The following is a 15,606-nucleotide window of genomic DNA, read 5'->3' on the forward strand; positions in this document are numbered from 1 at the left end:
ATATTAAGATATCATAAAATGTGCTTTGAGGATAAAATAGATGATGAAGTTTTCTGATATCACCATGACCACTGCATTGTAACAACCTGGGTGTTCGATATCAGTCCAGGAATGGAGTAACATTTACCCAATTCCAGATTTCTCCTTAAACTTGCAAAATTCAGTAGTATTGCAGCAGTCAAGGACTCCATAGAGTAGAAAACACAAAGAGAGAGCGCCTAATGGTGTAATATCGTCAAGATCAAGAGTGGTACAAATATAAAAAGTATCTGCCAAATGGATACTCACAAAGAGCTTAGCACTCGCAAGTAGTGCATATAGGCGGGCTGACCTTTATACAGCAGTCAGTACGCTGAATGTGTGGAAGTCGTGTCGGAAATCTGTTGTAATAGAAAAAGAACACAAAAGACCAATGGTGCAATATCGTCTGAATCCGAAATGGACACAGCAAAAGGACACAGTATCAGCAAGATGTATACTCACAATGGAGTTAGCACTCTCAAGTAGTGCATTAGGGCAGGCTGACCTTCATACAGCAGTCAGCTACTAACTACCAGCACGCTGACTGCTGTATAAAGGTCAGCCCGCCTATATGCACTACTTGCGAGTGCTAAGCTCTTTGTGAGTATCCATTTGGCAGATACTTTTTATATTTGTACCACTCTTGATCTTGACGATATTACACCATTAGGCGCTCTCTCTTTGTGTTTTCTATTTTTCAGTTCAACCGATTTACCACCGGTTTGGAGTGGAGCAGCCTTCCAGAATTATTGATTTCAACAGCGTTGATTTCACCTATCTATCAATGACTCTGCACTTTATGTGAAATCGTTTGTATTTTTTTATACATTTTTTTAATAATATAATATTTTATTATATTTTATCTATTTTCAACATATGTAATACTGTATCACTCGATTCATATGTATGCACTTTTTTTGGGATGAAGTTTTTGTGAGTACACACCACCACTTATGTCAAGTTACTTATTTATTCAACTAGACTCATTCAGGTTCTTAGGTATACACCTTTAAAAACATCTTATATTTTTAGCGTTTATATTCACTTAGGTGCCAATACTAACATAACAGCACAATCCACGATCACTATTAGAATCATATTTTTAACACCCCCTTTTTTTGTCACGTTAGCACAGATTTACACGCACATTTCTTGTGCATCAGTATAGCGCACCCTATTGTATGATTTTATATCGTACATTTTTTTCTTCCTTTTTTTTACTCCATAGAGTAACCTAGTTGACCACCCCCTCAATGTCACTTTGGTCGTTTGCAGCTGGGCTAAGAATGGAGTTGCGGCAATAGGACATCTAGGCTGTGGAGGATCAAATCCTGATGCGGTTAGAGGCTGTAGCGATGCGCCTCCAATACTCCTAAGAGAGCCCAAAAGCACCACCACCCTCACTTATGAAGAGTAGATAGTTCCATTGAGATAGTCTGTTCTGAAGCATAACAAATGAAAATCCCAGCACCTGGGAGGTGTGCAGGCTTAAAGGGTACTGCACTATACCCAAATAGATAAAAGTCACAAAAAAGAAGCAGCAGCACCAAGTTATCTTCAACAGATTTATTCGTGCAAACTGCACAGTATCCAAGCCAGACCAACAAACAGCAACGTTTCTGACTTAGTCCTTAATCATAAGGAGTCTGAAACGTTGCTGTTGGTTGGTCTGGCTTGGATACTGTGCAGTTTGCACGAATAAATCTGTTGAAGATAACTTGGTGGTGCTGCTTCTTTTTTGTGACTGTTCTGAAGCATAATCGCCTTCTCCATTGAGTTCTCTATGTAGTGTCGCATCAACAGTAATTAGGTTTACCTCTAACAGGCAGCGCAGATCTTCAAGAATAGCTTTAGCGGCCTCCATAGTAAGCTTTCACAATTGGTGTTAGGCAAGCATAGTTGTGCAATCTTAAGTATATAAAGTTCTTGCAGAGTAGCAAACTTGTTTTATATTCAGCAAACATTGGATGCTGCGTAACGACAAGGCCAGAGGCGCCTCGCCGGCGGTATAATAAAGGCCTCCGGGCACTGATACCTGCAGTATTGATCTCATCAGGTGCAGGTTCTTTAGTGGGTCATAGATCTGATTATGTTGCTCGAAGATGAGCCAGTGAAGAGTTGATATCATATAAAAACAGTTGAAATGCTGGATGCAGTTGTGCGACTACACATGGCCGCTGCCCGGAAGTTCCCACCATGTTAGGTTTTTTTAATGAGAAATTTATTTTATTGATAGTTATTTTCATTTTAGTATAATAGTAATGTTAGTTTAATTTATAGTTTAAACTTAGGTTTTTTTAATTTCACAGGTCCATTTTTATTTATTTTAAGATAGGGATCTTGTAATTTTAATTTAAAGTTAGGGAGTTGTTAGGTTTAGAGGTTAATAGTTTAATTTAGTTTTTGGTGATGTGGGGGGCTGGCGGTTTAGGGGTTAATAGGTTTATTTAGTGGTAGTGATGTGGAAGGCCAGAGGTTTAGGGGTTAATAACTTTATTTAGTGACGGCAATATCAGGTTAATATATTTATTATAGTGTGGGCAATGTTGGGGTGTGGGTTAATAGGGGTTAATAACTTTACTACAGTGGCGACAATGTCAGGGAACGGCAGAATAGGGGTTAATAAATTTTATTAGTGGCGGCGATGTTGGGAGCGGCAGATTAGGGGTTAATAACTTTAATATAGTATTTGCGATGCGGGAGGGCGGCGGAATAGAGGTTAATAGGTAGTTTATGGGTGTTAGTGTACTTTGTAACACTTTAGTTATGAGTTTTGTGTAACAGTTTTGTTGCGTAAAACTGATAACTACTGGTCTCAGATGGCGGTATGGATCATGTCGGTATAGGATGTAACACAAGTTTTTTAGCCTCACCGCAAAACTCAAAATGGCAGCCCTATGGGAATCCCATGAAAAAACATAAAAAATTTTCATGCGGGACTGACGTTGCGTTACAGGCTAAAAGGCTTCCAGTACAGCTATATTGATAAGACTCGTAATGGCTGCATTGCTGTTTTAACACTGAAATTACTATTTTTTTCAGCATTAAAACATGAAGGCAAAACTCGTTATCTAGGTGTAAGTTAGCATGCGTAGGGTTTGCGCGAGTGGAGACCTATCGTGAAAAGTAAGAGTTTAAAAAACTGTGCACCAAACACAACATAAATACATCAAAGGGACAGTCTACTCCAGAATTGTTATTGTTTAAAATCCCTTTATAACCCATTCCTCAGTTTTTATTAACCAACACTGATATATTAATACACTTTTTACCTCTGTGATTACCTTGTATCTAAGCCTCTGCAGTCTGCCCCCTTATTTCAGTTCTTTTGACAGACTTGCATTTTAGCCAATCAGTGCTGACTCCATGGGGGGTCATCTATATGGTACACATGAACTAGCACTGTCTAACTATGACAAACTGTCAAAATGCACTGAGATAAGAGTCGGCCTTCAACTGTTTAAAAATTAGCATATGAGCCTACATAGGTTTAGTTTTGAACAAATAATACAATAGAACAAAGCAAATTTAATGATAAAAGTACATTGGAAAGTTGTTTAAAATTGTATGCCCTCTCTGTATCATAAAAGTTTAATTTTGACTAGACTGTCCCTTTAAGATAAACTGTTACACTCATATATACACTATCTGATAAAAATTAGTCATCTAAATATTAGTAAAAAAAATATTATAAAGTTTAAAAGGTATATGGTATATGGCAAGGTATTCAAATGGAAAGGGCTATAATATATATATATATGTGTGTGTGTATGTATGTAATGTGTGTGTATGTGGGTATATATATATATATATATATATGTAATGTGTGTGTATTTAAATGTGTAAATACATATATACACATGTATTTACATATACATTTTGGACCCTTTTCCACTCAAATACATTAAAACCGCAAAAAGCATTTTTAAACATTTATTATATTTCATAATGTGTTTTAACTATGTATTTAATGTACCTTTCACATTCCAATGTTCTTCACATACAGGAAAATGTACTTTGTATTTTTAAATATATATTCCCATATATAGATATTTATACCTATACCTGTAAATATTCATATAGATATATAGTTATAGATATATATTTTACATTAACATCATCATATATATAAAGAAATATAAAGTTAAAAACATTTTATGCGAAGAACATTGGAATGTAAAATATCAGTAATCTGCTTTGGGTTTTGTGCTGTTGGTCTAACCTGGTGTTGGGTTAGTGCTCATGCAGAATTTGTTATCTTAAGACGCGTTATGTAAATATTAAATATAAAATATTGAAAAAATATTAATAATTATTGTAATTACTGAAAAATATACATACTGTACATATTCAAATAGTTTTTTTTAGAATTTTTAAGAACATCTATAATTATTTACATAAATTATTAATATTTTTCAAAATATTATATTTAATAAATACATAACGCACCTTAATATAACTCATGTCGACATAGCGCACATGAAGAATTAGGTTTATGTTAGTTATATTAAGGTGTGTTATGTATTTATTAAATATAAAATATTGAAAAATATTAATAATGTAAATAATTATTATAGATGTTCTTAAAAATTCTAAAAAATAATATGAATATATATGTATTTTTTCACTAACTATAATAATTATTAATATGTATTATTAATATTTTTCAATATTTTATACTTAATATTTAGATGAGACACTTTTTAAGGGCAGTAATTGAGCTGAATGCCCTTTTAAGGGTAATGCCCATAAAATGTCCCTTATGGGGCAATAGGTAGTTTAGGATTTTTTAGAGTTAGTTTTTTTTTTATTTTGGGGGTTGGTTAGGTGGAGGGGGGGTTACTTTTAGTGGGGGGGACTTAGTAAAAAATTTTAACGTAAAAGAGCTCACTTAGGACAATGTCCTACAAAAGGCCCTTTAAGGGCTATTGGTAGTTTATTGTAGGTTAGAGGATGTTTTTATTTGGGGGGGCTTTTTTTATTTTTATAGGGCTATTAGATTAGGTGTAATTTTTCTATTTTTGATAATTTCGTTTATTATTTTTTGTAATCTTAGAGTTTTTTTATTTTTTGTAGTTAAGTGTTTATTATTTTTTGTAATGTTAGATTTTCTATTTTTTTTCTGTAGTGTTAGGTTTTTTTAAATTTAAAATTTAGGTTTTTAATCGGTAGTTTTTTTATTTTATTAGAATAGTTATGTTAGGTTAATTTATAGTTTAAACTTAGTTTTTGTTTTTATTTCACAGGTAAGTTTTTATTTTTTTAAAGATAGTTATATTGTAATTTTAATTTAAAGTTAAGGGGGTGTTAATTTTACAGGTAAATAGTTTAATTTAGTGTTTTGCTATGTGGGGGAGCGGCGGTTTAGGGGATAATAGGTTTATTTAGGTGTCGGGGATCTTGGGGGGCGGCAGATTAGGGGTTAATAACTTTTATTAGTGTCGGCAATTTCGGGGAGCGGCAGATTAGGGGTATTTAGACTAGGGGTTTATGTTAGGATGTTAGGTTTAAACATAACTTTCTTTTCACCATAGACATCAATGGGGTTGCGTTACAGCAATCTCCATTCTGCGATCGCAGGTGTTACATTTTTTTTAACACTTTCTCCCCATTGATGTCTACGGGGGAAAGCGTGTAAGAGCACGTAAACTCAGCCCTTGGCTTTTATGCGGTATGGAGCTTAACGCACCATAACACACAGCACAAGGAAGTTTTTCAGTAACTCATAATGGCAGTGCTATGGAAAGTGCAATAACGCAATTTCTTTGGCTTTATTTTCGCACTCTGTTTAGCGCAAAACTCATAATCAAGGTGATAGTTAGTAGAGTGCTATCTCTTGGGTGATATATGCTGTCTCTTTCTGTACATAGTTATAAGAGTGCTAGCCATTGGGTAATATATGATGTCTCTTGCTGTACACAATTATTAGAGTGCTAGCTCTTGGGTAATACATGCTGTCTCTCCCTGTACACAGACAAAACCAGTAGTTCATAGTTCTTTTGTAACATTAGCTTTTTCTTCCCTTTATATTGTTTGCTTCATTGTGCCTCTCTTCTATGGCTAGATTTTCTCTCTCTCTCCTCTCTCTCTCCTCTCTCTCTCTCTCTCTCTCCTCTCTCTCACCTCTCTCTCTCCTCTCTCTCTCTCCTCTCTCTCTTTCTTTCTCTCTCTCTTTCTTTTTCTTTCTTTCTCTTTCTTTTTCTCTCTATTTCCTTCTTTCTTTCTGTTTTTCTTTCTATCTCTCTTTCTCTTTCTTTTTTCTCCTTTTCTCTCTCTCTCTCTTTCTTTCCTCTTTCTTTCGTTCTTTCTTTCTTTTTCTTTCTTTCTCTCTCTCTCTCTCTCTCTCTCTCTTTCTTTCTCTTTTTCTCTCTCTTTCTTTTTCTCTCTCTCTCTTTCTTTTTCTCTCTCTTTCTTTTTCTCTTTCTTTCTCTCTCTCTCTCTCTCTCTCTCTCTCTCTCTCTCTCTCTTTCTCTCTCTTTCTTTTTCTCTCTCTTTTTCTCTCTCTCTCTCTCTCTCTTTCTCTCTTTCTTTTCTCTATCTCTTTCTTTTTCTCTTTCTTTCTTTCTTTCTTTCTTTCTTTCTCTCTCTCTCTCTCTCTCTCTCTCTCTCTCTCTCTCTCTCTTTCTTTCTCTCTCTCTTTCTTTCTCTCTTTCTCTCTCTCTCTTTCTCTCTCTCTTCTCTTTCTTTCTTACTCTCTTTCTCTCTCTCTCTTTCTTTCTCAGTTTCTCTCTCTCTCCCTCTCTCTCTCTTTATTTCTCTCTCTCTTTCTTTTTCTCTCTCTTTCTTTTTCTTTCTTTTTTCTCTCTCTCTATTTCTTTCTCTCTCTCTCTCTCTCTCTCTCTCTCTTTCTTTCTCTCTCTTTCTTTCTCTCTCTCTTTCTTTCTCTCTCTTTCTTTCTCTCTTTCTCTCTCTCTCTCTCTCTCTCTCTCTCTCTCTCTCTTTCTTTCTCAGTTTCTGTCTCTCCCTCTCTCTCTCTCTCTCTTTCTTTCTCTCTCTCTATTTCTCTCTCTCTCTTTCTTTCACTCTGTCTCTCTCTCTCTGTCTGTCTCTTTCTTTCTCTCTCTCTCTCTCTCTCTCTCTCTTTCTTTCTCTCTTTCTTTCTTTCTTTCTTTCTTTCTTTCTTTTTTTCTCTTTCTCTCTCTCTGTTTATCTCGCTCTCTCTCTCTCTCTCTCTCTCTCTCTTCCTCTCTCTCTTTCTTTCTCTCTCTCTTTCTCTCTCTCTCTCTTTCTTTCTTTCCTACAGTTGGCAATAGTCTATCATTTCCTATACAAAGACATTAGACTGTTAATAATAATAATAATATTTACTAAACTTTTGGGGATTATTTTTAAACATAAAATGGTAGGGTCACGCACTATTCTCATGTTCACAATTTAGAGACGTCTATAATCATCTAATTTGGGCACTTTTGCTGTCTCTGCAGATCATAGCTTTTGATGAGCTTCGAACAGACTTTAAGAATCCTATAGAACAAGGAAATCCTTCTAGAGCGGTGAGTGTCTTACTCATCAATGTCTTACATTTCCTGGATTTATATAAGCTCTTCCCTTTGCCCTGCAGTACATCTCATCAGATGGGGTGAGCATGTGAAATGCTGTGCAAAGTAACTAACGCCCTGACAAATTCCCCAAATAGTTGCATAGCATAACATAGGAACTGGTGAACCTGTAGAGGCTGGAGGGAGCTTTAGTGAATCAGTTACATAGAATAACATAGGAACTGGTGAAGCTGAAAAGGCTGAAGGCGCTTTAGTAAATCAGTTACACAGAATAACATAGGGACTGCTGTAGCTGGAGAGGCTGGAGGGAGCTTTAGTGAATCAGTTACATAAAATAATATAGGAATTGGTGAAGCTGGAGAGGTTGGAGGGAGCTTTAGTGAATCAGTTACATAGAATAACATAGGAACTGGTGAAGATGGAGAGGTTGGAGGGAGCTTTAGGGAATCAGTTACATAGAATAACATAGGAACTGGTGAAGCTGGAGAGGCTGGAGGGAGCTTTAGTGAATCAGTTACATAGAATAACATAGGAACTGGTGAGGCTGGAGAGGCTGGAGGGAGCATTAGTGAATCAGTTACATAGAATAACATAGGAACTGGTGAAGCTGGAGAGGCTGGAGGGAGCTTTAGTGAATCAGTTACATAGAATAACATATGAACTGGTGAAGCTGGAGAGGCTGGAGTGAGCTTTAGTGAATCAGTTACATAGAATAACATAGGAACTGGTGAAGCTGGAGAGGCTAGAGGGAGCTTTAGTGAATCAGTTACATAGAATAACATAGGAACTGGTGAAGCTGGAGAGGCATGAGGGAGCTTTAGTGAATCAGTTACATAGAATAATATAGGAACTGGTGAAGCTGGAGAGGCAGGAGGGAGCTTTAGTGAATCAGTTACATAGAATAACCTAGGAACTGGTGAAACTGGAGAGGCTGGAGGGAGCTTTAGTGAATCAGTTACATAGAATAACATAGGACCTGGTGAAGCTGGCTGGAGAGAGTTTTAGTGAACCAGTTACATAGAATAACATAGGAACTGATGAGGCTGGAGAGGCTGGAGGGAGCTTTAGTGAATCAGTTACATGGAATAACATAGGAACTGATGAGGCTGGAGAGGCTGGAGGGAGCTTTAGTGAATCAGTTACATAATAATAACATATGAACTGGTAAAGCTGGAGAGGCCGGAGGGAGCTTTAGTGAATCAGTTACATAAAATAATATAGGAATTGGTGAAGCTAAAGAGGCTGGAGGGAGCTTTAGTGAATCAGTTACATAGAATAACATAGGAACTGGTGAAGCTGGAGAGGCTGGAGGGAGCTTTAGTGAATCAGTTACATAGAATAACATAGGAACTGGTGAAGCTGGAGAGGCTAGGGGGAGCTTTAGTGAATCAGTTACATAGAATAACATAGGAACTGGTGAAGCTGGAGAGGCTGGAGGGAGCTTTAGTGAATCAGGTACATAGAATTACATAGGAACTGGTGAAGCTTGAGAGGTTGGAGAGAGCTTTAGTTAATCAGTTACATAGAATAATATAGGAACTGATGAAGCTGGAGAGGCTGGAGGGAGCTTTAGTGAATAAGTTACATAGAATAACATAGGAACTGGTGAAGCTTGAGAGGTTGGAGAGAGCTTTAGTTAATCAGTTACATAGAATAATATAGGAACTGATGAAGCTGGAGAGGCTGGAGGGAGCTTTAGTGAATCAGTTACATAGAATAACATAGGAACTGGTGAAGCTGGAGGGAGCTTTAGTGAATCAGTTACATAGAATAACATAGGAACTGGGGAAGCTGGAGAGGCTGGAGGGAGCTTTAGTGAATCAGATACATAGAATAACATCGGAACTGGTGGAGTTTGAGAGGTTGGAGGGAGCTTTAGTGAATCAGTTACATAGAATAACATAGGAACTGGTGAAGCTGGAGAGGCTGGAGGGAGCTTTAGTGAATCAGTTACATAGAATAACATAGGAACTGCTGAAGCTGGAGAGGCTGGAGGGAGCTTTAGTGAATCAGTTACACAGAATAACATAGGACCTGGTGAAGCTGGAGAGGCTGGAGGGAGATTTAGTGAATCAGTTACATAGAATAACATAGGAACTGGTGGATCTGGAGTGGCTGGAGGGAGTTTAGTGAATCAGTTACATAGAATAACATAGGAACTGGTTAAGCTGGAGAGGCTGAAGGGAGCTTTAGTGAATCAGTTACATAAAATAACATAGGAACTGATGAGGCTGGAGAGGCTGGAGGGAGCTTTAGTGAATCAGTTTCATAGAAGAATATAGGAACTGGAGAGGCTTGAGGGAGCTTTAATGAATCAGTTACATAGAATAACATAGGAACTGGTGAAGCTGGAGAGGCTGGTGGGGGAGCTTTAGTGAATCAGTTACATAGAATAACATAGGAACTGGTGGATCTGGAGAGGCTGGAGGGAGATTTAGTGAATCAGTTACATAGAATAACATAGGAACTGGTGGATCTGGAGAGGCTGGAGTGAATCAGTTACATAGAATAACATAGGAACTGGTGAGGCTGGAGGGAGGTTTAGTGAATCAGTTACATAGAATAACATAGGAACTGGTGAAGCTGGAGAGGCTGGAGGGAGCTTTAGTGAATCAGTTACATAGAATGACATAGGAACTGGTGAAGCTGGAGAGGCTGGAGGGAGCTTTAGTGAAACAATTACATAGAATAACCTAGGAACTGGTGAAACTGGAGAGGCTGGAGCGAGCTTTAGTGAATCAGTTACATAGAATAACATAGGACCTGGTGAAGCTGGCTGGAGAGAGCTTTAGTGAATCAGTTACATAGAATAACATAGGAACTGGTGGATCTGGAGAGGCTGGAGGGAGCTTCAGTGAATCAGTTACATGGAATAACATAAGAACTGATGAGGCTGGAGGGAGCTTTAGTGAATCAGTTACATAATAATAACATATGAACTGGTAAAGCTGGAGAGGCCGGAGGGAGCTTTAGTGAATCAGTTACATAAAATAATATAGGAATTGGTGAAGCTAAAGAGGCTGGAGGAAGCATTAGTGAATCAGTTACATAGAATAACATAGGAATTGGTGAAGATGGAGAGGCTGAAGGGAGCTTTAGGGAATCAGTTACATAGAATAACATAGGAACTGGTGAAGCTGGAGAGGCTAGGGGGAGCTTTAGTGAATCAGTTACATAGAATAACATAGGAACTGGTGAAGCTGGAGAGGCTGGAGGGAGCTTTAGTTAATCAGTTACATAGAATAACATAGGAACTGGTGAAGCTGGAGAGGCTGGAGGGAGCTTTAGTGAATCAGTTACATAGAATAACATAGGAACTGGTGAAGCTGGAGGGAGCTTTAGTGAATCAGTTACATAGAATAACATAGGAACTGGGGAAGCTGGAGAGGCTGGAGGAAGCTTTAGTGAATCAGATACATAGAATAACATCGGAACTGGTGAAGCTGGAGAGGCAGAAGGGAGCTTTAGTGAATCAGTTACATAGAATAACATAGGAACTGGTGAAGCAGGAGAGGCTGTAGGGAGATTTAGTGAATCAGTTACATAGAATAACATAGGAACTGGTGAAGCTGGAGAGGCTGGAGGGAGCTTTAGTGAATCAGTTACATAGAATAACATAGGAATTGGTGAAGATGGAGAGGCTAGGGGGAGCTTTAGTGAATCAGTTACATAGAATAACATAGAAACTGGTGAAGCTGGAGAGGCTGAAGGGAGCTTTAGGGAATCAGTTACATAGAATAACATAGGAAGTGGTGAAGCTGGAGAGGCTAGGGGGAGCTTTAGTGAATCAGTTACATAGAATAACATAGGAACTGGTGAAGCTGGAGAGGCTGGAGGGAGCTTTAGTGAATCAGTTACATAGAATAACATAGGAACTGGTGAAGCTGGAGAGGCTGGAGGGAGCTTTAGTGAATCAGTTACATAGAATAACATAGGAACTGGTGAAGCTGGAGGGAGCTTTAGTGAATCAGTTACATAGAATAACATAGGAACTGGTGAAGCTGGAGAGGCATGAGGGAACTTTAGTGAATCAGTTACATAGGAACTGGGGAAGCTGGAGAGGCTGGAGGGAGCTTTAGTGAATCAGATACATAGAATAACATCGGAACTGGTGGAGTTGGAGAGGTTGGAGGGAGCTTTAGTGAATCAGTTACATAGAATAACATAGGAACTGGTGAAGCTGGAGAGGCTGGAGGGAGCTTTAGTGAATCAGTTACATAGAATAACATAGGAACTGGTGAAGCTGGAGAGGCTGGAGGGAGCTTTAGTGAATCAGTTACATAGAATAACATAGGAACTGATGAGGCTGGAGAGGCTGGAGGGAGCTTTAGTGAATCAGTTACATAGAATAACATAGGAACTGGTGGATCTGGAGTGGCTGGAGGGAGCTTTAGTGAATCAGTTACATAGAAAACATAGGAACTGGTTAAGCTGGAGAGGCTGAAGGGAGCTTTAGTGAATCAGTTACATAGAATAACATAGGAACTGGTGAGGCTGGAGAGGCTGGAGGGAGCTTTAGTGAATCAGTTACATAGAATAACATAGGAACTGGTGAAGCTGGAGAGGCTGGAGGGAGCTTTAGTGAATCAGTTACAGAGAATAACATAGGAACTGGTGAAGCTGGAGAGGCTGGAGAGAGCTTTAGTGAATCAGTTACATAGAATGACATAGGAACTGGTGAAGCTGGAGAGGCTGGAGGGAGCTTTAGTGAATCAGTTACATAGAATAACATAAGAACTGGTGAAGCTGGAGAGGCTAGAGAGAGCTTTAGTGAATCAGTTACATAGAATAACATAAGAACTGGTGAAGCAGGAGGGAGCTTTAGTGAATAAGTTACATAGAATAATATAGAATCTGGTGAAGCTGGAGAGGCTGGAGAGAGCTTTAGTGAATCAGTTACATAGAATAACATAGGAACTGGTGAAGCTGGAGAGGCTGGAGAGAGCTTTAGTGAATCAGTTACATAGAATAACATAGGAACTGGTGAAGCAGGAGGGAGCTTTAGTGAATCAGTTACATAGAATAACATAGGAACTGGTGAAGCTGGAGAGGCTGGAGGAGGTTTTAGTGAATCAGTTACATAGAATAACATAGGAACTGGTGAAGCTGGAGAGGCTGGAGGAAGCTTTAGTGAATCTGTTACACAGAATAACATAGGAACTGGTGAAGCTGGAGAGGCTGGAGGAGGTTTTAGTGAATCAGTTACATAGAATAACATAGGAACTGGTGAAGCTGGAGAGGCTAGAGAGAGCTTTAATGAATCAGTTACATAGAATAACATAGGAACTGGTGAAGCAGGAGGGAGCTTTAGTGAATCAGTTACATTAAATAACATAGGAACTGGTGAAGCTGGAGAGGCTAGTGATAGCTTTAGTGAATTAGTTACATAGAATAACATAGGAACTGGTGAAGCTGGAGAGGCAGGAGGGAGCTTTAGTGAATCAGTTACATAGAATAACATAGGAACTGGTGAAGCTGGAGAGGCTGGAGAGAGCTTTAGTGAATCAGTTACATAGAATAACATAGGAACTGGTGAAGCTGGAGAGGCTGGAGGGAGCTTTAGTGAATCAGTTACACAGAATAACATAGGAACTGGTGAAGCTGGAGAGGCTGGAGGGAGCTTTAGTGAATCAGTTACATAGAATAACATAGGAATTGGTGAAGCTGGAGAGGTTGGAGGGAGCTTTAGTGAATCAGTTACATAGAGTAACATAGGAACTGGTGAAGCTGGAGAGGTTGAAGGGAGCTTTAGTGAATCAGTTACATAGAATAACATAGGAACTGGTGAAGCTGGAGAGGCAGAAGGGAGCTTTAGTGAATCAGTTACATAGAATAACATAGGAACTGGTGAAGCTGGAGAGGCTGGTGGGAGCTTTAGTGAATCAGTTACATAGAATAACATAGGAACTGGTGAAGCTGGAGAGGCTGGTGGGAGCTTTAGTGAATCTGTTACATAGAATAACATAGGAACTGGTGAAGCTGGAGAGGCTGGAGGGAGCTTTAGTGAATCAGTTACATAGAATAACATAGGAACTGGTGAAGCTGGAGAGGCTGGAGGGAGATTTAGTGAATCAGTTACACAGAATAACATAGGAACTGGTGAAGCTGGAGAGGCAGAAGGGAGCTTTAGTGAATCAGTTACATAGAATAACATAGGAACTGGTGAAGCAGGAGAGGCTGTAGGGAGATTTAGTGAATCAGTTACATAGAATAACATAGGAACTGGTGAAGCTGTAGAGGCTGGGGGGAGCTTTAGTGAATCAGTTACATAGAATAATATAGGAACTAGTGAAGCTGGAGAGGCTGTAGGGAGCTTTAGTGAATCAGTTACATAGAATAACATAGGATCTGGTGAAGCAGGAGAGGCTGTAGGGAGCTTTAGTGAATCAGTTACATAGAATAGCATAGGAACTAGTGAAGCTGGAGAGGCTGTAGGGAGCTTTAGTGAATCAGTTACATAGAATAACATAGGAACTGGTGAAGCTGGAGAGGCTGGAGGGATCTTTAGTGAATCAGTTACATAGAATAACATAGGAACTGGTGAAGCTGGAGAGGCTGGAGGAAGCTTTAGTGAATCTGTTACACAGAATAACATAGGAACTGGTGAAGCTGGAGAGGCTGGAGGAGGTTTTAGTGAATCAGTTACATAGAATAACATAGGAACTGGTGAAGCTGGAGAGGCTAGAGAGAGCTTTAATGAATCAGTTACATAGAATAACATAGGAACTGGTGAAGCAGGAGGGAGCTTTAGTGAATCAGTTACATTAAATAACATAGGAACTGGTGAAGCTGGAGAGGCTAGTGATAGCTTTAGTGAATTAGTTACATAGAATAACATAGGAACTGGTGAAGCTGGAGAGGCAGGAGGGAGCTTTAGTGAATCAGTTACATAGAATAACATAGGAACTGGTGAAGCTGGAGAGGCTGGAGAGAGCTTTAGTGAATCAGTTACATAGAATAACATAGGAACTGGTGAAGCTGGAGAGGCTGGAGGGAGCTTTAGTGAATCAGTTACACAGAATAACATAGGAACTGGTGAAGCTGGAGAGGCTGGAGGGAGCTTTAGTGAATCAGTTACATAGAATAACATAGGAATTGGTGAAGCTGGAGAGGTTGGAGGGAGCTTTAGTGAATCAGTTACATAGAGTAACATAGGAACTGGTGAAGCTGGAGAGGTTGAAGGGAGCTTTAGTGAATCAGTTACATAGAATAACATAGGAACTGGTGAAGCTGGAGATGCAGAAGGGAGCTTTAGTGAATCAGTTACATAGAATAACATAGGAACTGGTGAAGCTGGAGAGGCTGGTGGGAGCTTTAGTGAATCAGTTACATAGAATAACATAGGAACTGGTGAAGCTGGAGAGGCTGGTGGGAGCTTTAGTGAATCTGTTACATAGAATAACATAGGAACTGGTGAAGCTGGTGAGGCTGGAGGGAGCTTTAGTGAATCAGTTACATAGAATAACATAGGAACTGGTGAAGCTGGAGAGGCTGGAGGGAGATTTAGTGAATCAGTTACACAGAATAACATAGGAACTGGTGAAGCTGGAGAGGCAGAAGGGAGCTTTAGTGAATCAGTTACATAGAATAACATAGGAACTGGTGAAGCAGGAGAGGCTGTAGGGAGCTTTAGTGAATCAGTTACATAGAATAACATAGGAACTGGTGAAGCTGTAGAGGCTGGGGGGAGCTTTAGTGAATCAGTTACATAGAATAATATAGGAACTAGTGAAGCTGGAGAGGCTGTAGGGAGCTTTAGTGAATCAGTTACATAGAATAACATAGGATCTGGTGAAGCAGGAGAGGCTGTAGGGAGCTTTAGTGAATCAGTTACATAGAATAGCATAGGAACTAGTGAAGCTGGAGAGGCTGTAGGGAGCTTTAGTGAATCAGTTACATAGAATAACATAGGAACTGGTGAAGCTGGAGAGGCTGGAGGGATCTTTAGTGAATCAGTTACATAGAATAACATAGGAACTGGTGAAGCTAGAGAGGCTGGAGGGAGCTTTAGTGAATCAGTAACATAGAAATTGGTGAAGCTGGAGAAGCTGGAGGGATCTTTAGTGAATCAGTTACATAGAATAAC

At 39.1% G+C, this 15,606-nt stretch overlaps 1 protein-coding gene across 1 annotated transcript in view; it reads left to right on the top strand.

Moving 5' to 3' along the window:
• Positions 1–15,606, top strand: part of CNIH2 (cornichon family AMPA receptor auxiliary protein 2) — a 186,497-nt gene that overhangs the window by 59,050 nt on the left and 111,841 nt on the right. The window contains exon 2 of the mRNA XM_053688844.1: positions 7,446–7,514. Within this exon, the coding sequence (XP_053544819.1) occupies positions 7,446–7,514 (69 nt within the window). The remainder of the gene's footprint in view (positions 1–7,445; positions 7,515–15,606) is intronic.

This window comes from Bombina bombina, chromosome 7, assembly GCF_027579735.1.
Source record: "Bombina bombina isolate aBomBom1 chromosome 7, aBomBom1.pri, whole genome shotgun sequence".
NCBI lineage: Eukaryota > Metazoa > Chordata > Amphibia > Anura > Bombinatoridae > Bombina > Bombina bombina.